We start from the raw sequence: 11,107 nt of genomic DNA, 5'->3' as shown, positions 1-11,107 counted from the left end.
CTCAATAAGTTTAGTATGACACACCCGATCAAAACCCCTTTGAAAAATAAATGGCTATTACATCGATTTGCTCCTTGTTGTTAATTGCAAGGCCGAACGCATGGGACACTTCAAAAAGCTGCGTTACTGTCGACAAGCGTCGGCGAAAACCATGCTGTTTTCCGCAGAATAAGTTGTTAGTTTCAATGTATTCAACTAGATGTTTCGATATTATATGTTCTAACATTTTACACGCTGCGCATGTAATGAAAATTGGTCTATAATTTTCCGGCAATAACTTATTGCCCGCCTTGAAAACAGGTACAATGCGAGCAAGGAGCCAGTCTTCGGGTACACCTCCAGTACGCAATGACATCGCAAAAATTCTCAACAAGAAATGGGATATCCATTCGCAATAGCGCCTCAGGAACTGATTGGGTATTTCATCGGGACCACAAGATTTTTTGGTATCCAGTTTCAGCAACAAGGCTACAATGCCATCTTGGGAAATGTTGATATCGTTAGTATCTCCACACAATGACAAAGCATCAGTCGTATCTGAGGGGCGCCTATTACTGCTAGGTGTAAATACCGAATTAAACATACTGTTAAAAGCATAACCGATCAAATCTGGCTTACTACAGACGCTTCCGTTTACCTTGATTTCATTAATGTCGCGCTTAGAATCCGATAAGTATGTCCAGAATTTTTGAGGCGAGTTTTGCATATAATCCACAAGCGTTGTCAAAAAAAAGGTCGCCTTTGCACTTTTTAGTTTCTTTCTGAGCTGCGTGCCGAGAGTAGCTATTTCTTCACTTCTCCTTGGCATCCTTTTACGCGCACGATTCAGTCGTCGCTTCAAATGAATGATGTCCCTAGTTACCCATAGGTTGCGTCTTCCCATGCGTTTGGCCTTCTTAGGCACACATTTTTCTAAGCAGGCGCGTACAACTGACACAAAGTATTTCCAAAGACTATTTATATCATCTTCGACAGGGATATTATCAAGAGCGCATTCTAGTAGTCCGTAACTGACGTGTCGTCAGCACGATTAAAATTATACACATTTACAGAGGGATTTCTTTCTAGTTGTATATTACCCATAGTTAAAGTTGCTACAACTGTTTTATGATCTGATATGCCATCCTGTATGTCGATATTACAATTGAAGGTCCCGTCTGTCAAGAAAAGCAAATCCAGCGTAGATTTATTTTGTCCTTGTGTCCTGGTTGGTTCTTTGACCACCTGAACAAGGTTATGCTTAAGCATGATCTCTAACATTGTATCAGCGCTAGGCTTTTCAACTGATCCCGTAATTCTCGCATTCCAATCGACACCAGGTAAATTAAAGTCCCCTGCTAAAATAATTCTACTTCTGGCATTCGTTATAGTATTTAAATGCTGGTCAAGAGTATACAAAAACTCAACTGGGCTTCCGGGGGTTCTATAGATAACGCCCACCATCAAAATGGTGGTATCAAGAAACAGTTTGCACCAAACACTTTCATGCCCGTTTATGGATGACACAGTTTCATATCTGAGTTGCTTCTTCACTAATAGTGCTACGCCACCACCTCGTGTTGCTCTATCTTTGCGGATCACACTGTAGTTGCCTGGGAATACTTCCTCGTCCTTAACGTCACTGTGCAACCACGTTTCTGTTATGGCAATTAGCTCCGCGTCGTGGAGCAATGACAAGTATTGAAGTTGTTCTACCTTATTCACAATGCTTCGGGCATTTATGTTCAGTAATCTTATCTGTGGCTGCCTTGCGCGTCAGTAAACTTTTTCGGAAGCAAGTGGCCGCTCATTGCGCAGTCTCACGCGCATGTTGTGCTCGAAATCCCATGTATAAGCAATGCTATTGATAAAAAGCTTATCGTGAACAAGGTTGACCTTTGCACCGGCGCCTTTCTCAGTCTGCGCCGATTTCCAAAGTAGCCTTCTTTTTTCAACTGTTTCCGGGGAGTAGTCATCAGAAACACTGATTTTTGTTCCTGTGAGTTTTTTGCAGTTCTTGAAGATTGCCAGCTTTTCATTGAAATCGTACAATTTTAGTACAACAGGCCTATCACGCGACTGTTTCTTTTGACCAAGCCTATGTATTCTTTCAACTGACGAGACCATGACGCCAAGTTTCTCAGAAAAGATATTTTTTACAACCTTCTGCTCGATGTCCTCACGCGTTTCGTTTTCACTCTCGGGGACACCAAATACAATAACATTATTCCGCCGTGCCCGGTCTTCCAAATCAATTAGTCGCTGCTGTTGATGCTGAACTGTTCGCTTAACGTCTTCAACTGTTCTTTCTAAAATGTCCACCCGAGCACATTGATTCATAATTTTAGTAAGGCTTTCTAGCAAATTGGCAAGCCTGTTGTCCATTTGATTTTGCTTTTCCAATATTTTTTCCAGCAATTCTTCCACAGTTGGACCAGGGTTCATTTCTACGTCCCCAGAAAGCAAGACCTTCAGGTCCAACCACAACATGCTCAAAATCTCAAGACACTTCACAGGGAGTGGCAGCACCAACAGACAAAGCCAATTTGACCGCAATCGTGATACGGGATTGTAATAACCAACCTGCAAAATAAGCCATGCGTGGTCATGCGACATTGCCGCTGTCGTGCTGCCGCTCCCACTGAAGGTAGCTGGTTGAGGTGCCAGCTTTATATGCCCGCTGCCCGCTGCCGATGTCACTCCTGCTTGATGGTCCGATTGGCTCATCCAAGTGACGTCCACCGCTGCTGTACTGGGCACCGCATTGCTGACGCTAAGCGGCAGAATCTGCAAAATAAGCCATGCGTGGTCATGCGACATTGCCGCTGTCGTGCTGCCGCTCCCACTAATGCAGCAAATAGGGGCAAGTAAATGCAGCAAATAGGGGCAAGCAAATGCAGCAAATAGGGGCAAGTAAATGCAGCAAATAGGGGCAAGTTTCAACCGAGCTAAGAAGTTTGCCATTGGCAAAGACACAATGTATGCACTCAAAGACTCGCACAGCAACATTACGTACAACTTGGACGAAGCAGTAAAGGCAGCAGAACTATTCCACATGAGAATGTATGCAAGGGACGTTCTATCAGGGGAAAATACTTGGAGTACAAGCTTTGCTTGCGTTTTCCCCTAGATAATAAACACGGCGTTCGGTGCGCTCTCAAGGACATAGAAAAAGAGGAAATACTGCAGGCGATCACCGCATAATGTGTGAATTTTGTAGGAGGCAGGACAAATAGTACGGTATTAGAAAAGCTCGTTGCACTATTTTCAGAATGCGTATAGACCCAAAAGTGCCCATAGTCCGGAAAAACGCCATTTTAATCTCATTTAAAAAAACGCAGATACCAAGACCCTTAAGAACCACATACGAACCAGGCTACTCTCAGTTGTTTACAACCTGTTTACCAAAGTTTTATTAACCACAACGGAGAGAGCCTGGATTCAAAAAACGCAGAAAACCAACTGAATTTAGGGAGGGGTACTGCATTATGGATCACATTCATGTTGTCAATCAAGTTATGGAAAAATGTGCGGAATACACAAAACCCCTCTACATCGCATTTATAGATAATGAGAACGTGTTTCACTCAGTGCAAACCGCAGCCATGCTTAAAGCAATAAAGGACCACGGAATAAAAGAGACCGACACCAGACCGGTAAAGGGCGTATATAAATGATTTACGGGCAAATTAACATTTCACTAGTAAGGCCATAAGTTCCCCATCCAAAAGGATGAAGACACGGAGGCAGTATCTCGCAAAAACTGTTTACAGCGTGTCTGGAGGGGGTATTCCGAAATCCAGACCTTGAAAATACAGGTTTCAGGATAAACTATGATTGCTTGAGTCGTTTGATATTTGGAGACGACATATTATTGCTTATTGACACTGCAGAACAAACGCAAAAAATGCCTTAGGAACTGCAAATAAAAAGCATGCTGTGGAAATCAAATAAAAACAACCGTATTTATTGTTATGAGGAGTAAGCGTAAGGAGTAAGAGAAAGCGCTAGAAGAAGTAAAAATCAACTTCCCCGGACAAAAGTTCAGTGGTGACCCAGTCACTAAAGAATAATCCGCCGCATAATTGGTCTATGGTGAGGTGCACTCGGTACTATAAAATAATGACAATTCAGCAACCTCTGTCACTCAAAAGAAAAATCTACAACCAGTACGTACTGGCGCTGATGACATACGGAGCCCAAATTTGGCATCTTATTAAACAAACGGAAAGCAAATAATGAGAGGAGTAACACTCAATGACAGGAAACTAGCTTCCTGGGATAGGAAACAACATCGAATGGATGATATCATAGTTCAACGAAAGAAAAAAATCGACTTGGGACTCGAGCAACAACGTCGTGTAGGCAGCGGTCAACCACTGCAGATTTCTGTTAAGCTAGACATTGCACCTAGAATTCCGGAACCGAAGCCCTCGCTCTGCGTGCAGCGAATAAGAATTGTAAATTTTGAAGTCGTTGAATAGACAGTAGAAATGCCAGAAGTCAATAGCATTAGTGAAGCTGAAGGCGAAGGAATCCCCCAGTTTTATTGGGAAGATATTTCGTTTCATTGATGTCGTGGTCGTAACCAAAACGAAGTACAGGAATGTCAACTTACTCGAAGCGTAGTCACATGAGGATATTGCTGATGAAACAACACAAACGGCTCCCGGAGTTGGAATTCAAGCATAGCCTATTCCGGCCTTACGAAGCCAACATCTTTGCGACTGCGCAATCATTGTATTCGATTCGGTCACCAATTTTTGCACTCTTTGCACCGATGCTGGGTTAGAACTTCCGCCGAGCTCGCACAGTTCTTCCGAGTTCGCAATTTCTTCCATACCTGCCTCCTCTTCACAACAAATTCCACCATCTTCCCGTAGCGGAACCCTGATTAGTATGCGAAGCAGGCATGGGGTCAATTCAAGTGCCCATTAGTTCTAAGTTGGTCGCTTCCGTGAGGTTTAGGTACGTAGCTACCGTTATATTTACCTTTTGGTTTCAATGGTAAATACCACACTTTTAACTTTTTGGAACTACGAACTGGAAAATTGCGTTTACCCAATGGCTGTTCCGCATACTATTCAGTGATCCCCTACGCGAAGATGGTGTAATTTTATTGGAGGGTAGTGGGGGTGTTCGAGTAGAGAGGCATTAAAGAGACAGAGAGGGACATTGTACGTGGTATGAGATTATCTTTAAGCCTTATCATCATCGTGTTCAACGTCGGTGGCGCCGAGCTTTGGTTTGCGTTCCCGCTTTGACTATGACCGCCTTATGATCTGTGGAATGTAAAGCCAAGGACTGTTGTAGTGGATGAACCCCAAAGTTGCTGAAGATGAGGTTGATGCACGTTCTCCGGGTGTTTGTGAGCTGCTTGTAATCACCGCCCGCCGAGACTCACCGACGCACGCCGCTGCCTACGACGATGAGAAGTCGAAGTTGCGTGAAGCGTGCACAGCTCGTGCCGGCCCATGAAGACACCGGCTACACTGTCGCTGCAGGAGCCCTTAAAGTGGAAGCGTGCTCGTCTCGTGCCGGCCCAGGAAGACACCGGCAACACTGTCGCTCCATGAGCCATAGAAGGGACCGAGCGTTCAGCAAGCCGAACATGCACAGGGAGTGTGTGGACGGCGCAACAACGACGACAAGGGAGGGACATAGCCCCGACCATGAGATGCTTCGCCTCTAAAACACCACGCATTACACCTCTAGGTATTCTCCATTTTATGTTCCAAAGCCTTCGTCTAATGAATATGATGGATGTGTTTGGGGCGCTCAACTTTCTTGTGGGGACTTCGTTCACTTTTCTTTCCGTTTAAACTTTGAATCAAAATCACTTCGCCTTTCCATCATGGGAGTCTAGAATTTCAATCACGTCTTTTGCGGTTTCATCATTGGGGCAGTACCTTTGATTCCAGATGGTGGCATTTTGACATGTCGCTATTTGATTTTCCCACACAAGTACACTTCGTCAGTTCTTCACAGTACACTTCGCAGTAGACCTGGTCATTCATGCGAGATTGGATTTGTTTCATGTTTAAGGACGTTTATTTAGTGAACTAACTGCTTGAAATTGGACGAAAACATGATCTTGGGGTGGTGCCGTAACGCAAAATCTTCCCAATGCTGGTCCGACGTCTTACCAACAAGGCGATCGGAAAGACTGTGCTTTTATCTACTTTTAGGGGCACCTATGTTAACGTAATTGCTTCCTGAGCTCGGGGACAGTATTCAAACGGGGGCGGAACTCTTCCCCCATTTCCCGGAGCTCATAACTTAGATGCAACTGATTCCACAAGCGCATGACAAATTAAACGCTAATTTTCCAATTCCAAGGTAAGCCTTCTCGGAACTTCTCGTAGAAGCCTTTCTTATTCGTGCGGAAACTCAGTTTCAGTGCTAACTGCAGTTTATCATAGCTTGCGCACTCGTTGCTGGAATACGTCTAACTAAAGACAAGGCTTTGCAACTACAGTGAAGGCTGAATGGTATACCTGCTCTTCCCGAGCAAGTTCGGACACTCACCCATTCTCTCAAAGCTTCGCAGATACGCGTCTAGGTTGTGTCTTTGCCCTTTATACGGTGGAAAAAATTTCTGCCGATTTATCTTGACCCTTCCTAAAAAAGCTAACCCTTGCGAAGCTGGGCTTGTACTTGGACTGTTATGTTTTCGACGAAGTAATGCACCTCAGGATCCGCTTTACTACCAGTTCTGGTATCCGCAACACCGAATAATACTCTTCCCGCAGGGGCTTCTCTTCAAACTCGTCGTTCCTTCTATGCCACTCACTTTCGTCCTCATCCCTTTTTTTCACACTTTCTGACTGAATGCCCTTTGCGCCACAGGCGTTCCACAGGAGTTTCATCCGTGCACCGTGCCACCTTTTCCACATATTCCTCTAAATTATTCTCTAAAAGCGGGGACATCGTCTCAGTTCGACAACCTCTCCCGCATCCATCATTTCTACCATGAGGGAGTAAAAAACTAAAGAAAGTACGCAAGGCAACAAACATTTTAGTAACAATTAGCCCATCCATTTCCCGCATCCTCGACACGATGCCGACAAGTCTTGTGTGCGGATAGTACCTACCGTCAGAATCGGGCCCTGGTACCGCAAACAGCAAATGCGACAACAGTTGTTTAGTATTTTTCAAGGTTGGTCACTTGGTCCTGTGCAGGCGCGGCAAAGTGGCCTGAGCAAGACAAAATTCACGTGTACTCCAAGTTCCGTTAAAGAAATAAACCCTTTAATATTAAGCTATAACATGAACAAGCATGGCGGACTACACTTTCAGAAATCTTTACGCGGGAATAGGCGCTCATCCGCATGTGCTCTTAACATGGCACGCGAGACGAAGAGATAACACGTGCTCGCAGGGTGGCAACAGTGCTTTCGTACCTCAAGGGTGCTCCCCACCTCCACAAACACATATAAACAACGCACATACACAAGGAAAAATACGTGCAATGCTCTACGAGGAAATACCACTAAACAATACGGCTCAATGATTCTGAGTTCCTTGAAACGGCCTTTATTGGTCCAGCATTACTTAGCGAACACTTGAATGCAAATTTAATGGTGTCCTTGAAACAACATGCTAAAATGAGGCATGACTTACCATGCAGTCCTACACAAAAAAAACAAATGTAGATTGATTTTTATGTTTGACGCGTTGACGGTGCAAAGGTGATCAGGCGGCCCGCAATGGGGGGCTCCGGATTATTTTTTCCACTGAGGGATCTTTACGTGCGCCGAAATCACGAACACACGAAAGTTTTCGCCTTCCGCCTGTATCGAAACACGCCAACAACAAATCTCGAGGAAGGTGAGTGACCTTTGCCCAGTGGCTCGCTTACGCGTAATGTCGAGGCGGCGCGGTAACGATAGTGTTGTGGTTTCCTGAAGACAATCGAGAAGATCGCGCGTCCACGAAGCAGCTGGTTATTCCCTCCCCAAACCTACTTATGGGAGATCTCCCAAAAAAGCTTCCCCAACCGTCTCCGGCGTGTACTGCACCTCGTGCGAGTTGTTAGCGGCTGCCTCGAGCTGCCCGTGGCGCTTGTCTAAATTCCCCGACACACGGACCACCGCGGCTACGCTACCCTGCATTGGCCCTACTACCCTAGCTTGCTGACATCACACCCCTCCGTTTGGAGGACGAAAAAAGGATAGACGAAAAAGGGATAAAAAAGGGAAAAGGCGGAATGACTGAGATATGAAAGGTGAAGAACGCGCGACGACAATGAGCTCAGCCTTGACTAAGAAAATGCAGTTGTGGAGTTGGAAGACAGAAACTGAGCGGCATGGCCTGATGTTTGGGACATTTTTTCAACTCATTATAAGCGTTATACCTTTGTCTTGACTACTGCAACGCCTGGAAGCAACTGTGCAGCAAACTAAAGTATGAAGCCAGGGTAAAATATTCCTTTGACACAGAATAAAACTAATTGTTGGCACGACGCTGTACCACACACAATAAAAAATCAGTCTTGTGTGTTCCTATTATATTACCAGTGTGTTTTAAACTTCTGCTTACACGTGTACTTCCCTTCCTGAGAGAAAACCGAAAGCATTTCAAGGAAAACGTTCCTAGCTATAAATTGAAAACAGGCGTCCTTCACTGGCAAAGAGGAGATAGCGCTTATACAATGGGGTGCAGGCATGCAGTGGCAGCCTTTCTTAGACATCTTGCTTGTTTTTTTCTATATAATAAAAATCATAAATGTTGTTCTTAGTATGTGCACGGCAGGAACGTCTCCCTATTATAAATGAAAGACCTCAGGGGTGGCCCTGTCGCCGTCTCCTGTCGTCGTCTCGTGTACTTATGGTACTGAAAAACCAGGAAACTCGTTTTCCAACGCCTCACGCGAAATCGCCTAATCTCTGTGGGCAAAAAAGTTGTTAAAAGAACACACCGGGACTCCCGTTTTCCAACGCCTCGCGCTATAACTCTCTGTGCTTCAAATATACAAGACTTATACAACAAAGCTCTAAACCTTTAAATGAACTCGTTACGATCTGCTAATTGGAAATGCAGCACCTTCAAGACCAATACCATTAGGACGAGGGAAAAGAAATACGTTACGCTAATCAACTGCCATACTACGCAGTTACTGATTGTATATAATAAATGCACATATGTATATAATTGAAACAAAATCGTCTTCTGTCCCTCATTGCTCATTAGCAGCGTTTTCTTGTGGGGAACACCGATGCACACTGAATGCTTCACCCCTCCCGAAGGTTCACGTCAGGCGAGATGGTCCGGGATATTTTCGCTGCTATTATCGAGCGCAATATGTTTGTAAATTGAAAATTAGGGACAATCCATTCGCCGTGTTACATTAATGACCCTGTGAAGATCGAAAATTCCCACCTTGGAGAACAAGCTTACTTTTTTGTGTGCGAGTGAAGATCTCTCATGCAATATTCTTTTTTTCAAAGTAACTATATGTAATCATCCATTTCTACTTTTGCTTATGTGATTCAGAAATATTAATTTTATTGTAGTTTCTTCTGTTTAACGAGCTCTTTATGCCGTGTTTTCGGTAGTTTTGCGAAATACTTGCATGACCAAAATGAGGTTTCTAATAATAGTGTTGAATAGATAAGCATTCCTCTATTAAGTGGTTGTTGGTTACCACTGTTCAGTGCAAGCAGCTGTATTGCTCTTGGCACATTAGAAATTCGGCGGCTCTCTTACATATTTTAAATGATTCAGGTCACCAAATAAATCGTTAAAATATAAAATGCTTCAAGCGCTGATGTTATTATACGTGTTTATTTCAGAGTCAACGTGCCCTTGCAAAACATGGAAGAGTTTTCTGCGGCATTTCACTGCAAAAAAGGCTCACGCATGCGGCTCAGCGATGCTAAACGTTGCACATTGTGGTAACTCATTTCTGTGTGCCACATAGCTCCCCTTCTTTCAAAAATATATTTTTCCTTACAATATACCATCATTACAAGATTTGGAATGCATTGTAAGAAAATCGAATAAACCAGGATGTAGTCAAAATATACACAGTTTTCAAAACAAACGGTTTTGAATTTGAATCTTTTGTTGTATGCCCAGCAGCCGCGAGGCCACATCCTACCAGGAAAAGAGCCTCTTAATAATGTGTACTACATCCACTCCTGCGCTCGGGCGCCTTTGTTTTATAGCTGGTCACTAGAGGCGACGAAGGAAGACAGAAACACGGATTTTCGTAGGTGAAAGAAGAGATTTTCTACCGCGATTAAGAAAAGACAGATTTGGTGGATGGATAAAATAACATGGTGTTACTTGAACAACCCATTTTGCAATCTGTGGGGCTTCGTTATGCATAAGCTTGCTGTTTTAGCCATATTGATTCCAACTCTTGCAGACAAACATATTTTGTGTACTCTATGTGTAAGTCAACAAAAACGTTTTCCTTTTGTGGTTCCTGGGGGGCGCTGTTGGGAAAGGTCTTGCAATGTCAGAACTTTAGAAGTATCTCTAGCAGCAGCTCAAGTATTGGTGTAAAAAAAGCTCCAGTGGTTTAAATGTGTTCCATGGAGCCTTCTGACCTGTGGTAAAGCTCCGGCAGATGGGCTTCCTTTCTGTCTAGCAAGCAAGAAGATCCGAGACGAAACACATCAACAGGCTAAATTCAATTCAGCGCAAAATGCTTTAGCCCTGTACGGGGCACTTTCAGTAATCTTGGTGACGGTGTTGGCGACACCGTGGACCCCGATCCCTCATACTCACGCTCTAACCGACCGTGGCAATGAGTTTTAAGGTGAAGGGTACAAACCTCAAGCGGTGGCCGTCGGATTCGTGGTCAAGCTTCGGCGCATGGGCTCACTATCTGTTTACCAGGCAGGGAGCTCCAGGACCTCTTTGACCATCAGGGTAAAGTAAAAAAAGAAAGTACCCCGGTCCCCTGCTTTATACTATGGCGCATGGTATTATCTAAACTCCTTCTTCAAAATGATTGGCACCCAAAAAGGGCCCGCACCGAAGCAATCTTTAAACCCCTACCGAACCTCGTCTTCAATCACCCTGACAACTTTACTCGCTCACTAGTTATGCGGACAGTTGACAAAGCCACCCCAACAACTTCGAAATCTGTGTTCCTGATCACCAAGTTCATTGAAGG

At 44.3% G+C, this 11,107-nt stretch overlaps 1 protein-coding gene across 1 annotated transcript; it reads right to left on the bottom strand.

The window, feature by feature from the left end:
* Positions 1-1,755: 1,755 nt before the first annotated feature.
* Positions 1,756-2,469, bottom strand: LOC144163875 (uncharacterized). The gene has a single exon (XM_077694551.1). The coding sequence runs from the start codon at positions 2,467-2,469 to the stop codon at positions 1,756-1,758; it is 714 nt and encodes a 237-aa protein (XP_077550677.1).
* Between the last annotated feature and the right edge of the window lie 8,638 nt (positions 2,470-11,107).

This window comes from Haemaphysalis longicornis, unplaced genomic scaffold (genome assembly GCF_048455015.1).
Source record: "Haemaphysalis longicornis isolate Haplotype H1 unplaced genomic scaffold, Haemaphysalis longicornis Haplotype H1 scaffold_13, whole genome shotgun sequence".
NCBI classification, from domain to species: Eukaryota; Metazoa; Arthropoda; class Arachnida; order Ixodida; family Ixodidae; genus Haemaphysalis; species Haemaphysalis longicornis.
Note: the sequence above shows the minus strand (reverse complement) of the source record. Positions and strands in the feature narration are given on the sequence as shown.

Excerpts from the sequence above, each read along its gene's own strand:
- LOC144163875 (XM_077694551.1), bottom strand. The coding sequence starts at position 2,469 with ATGTTGTGGTTGGACCTGAAGGTCTTGCTTTCTGGGGACGTAGAAATG.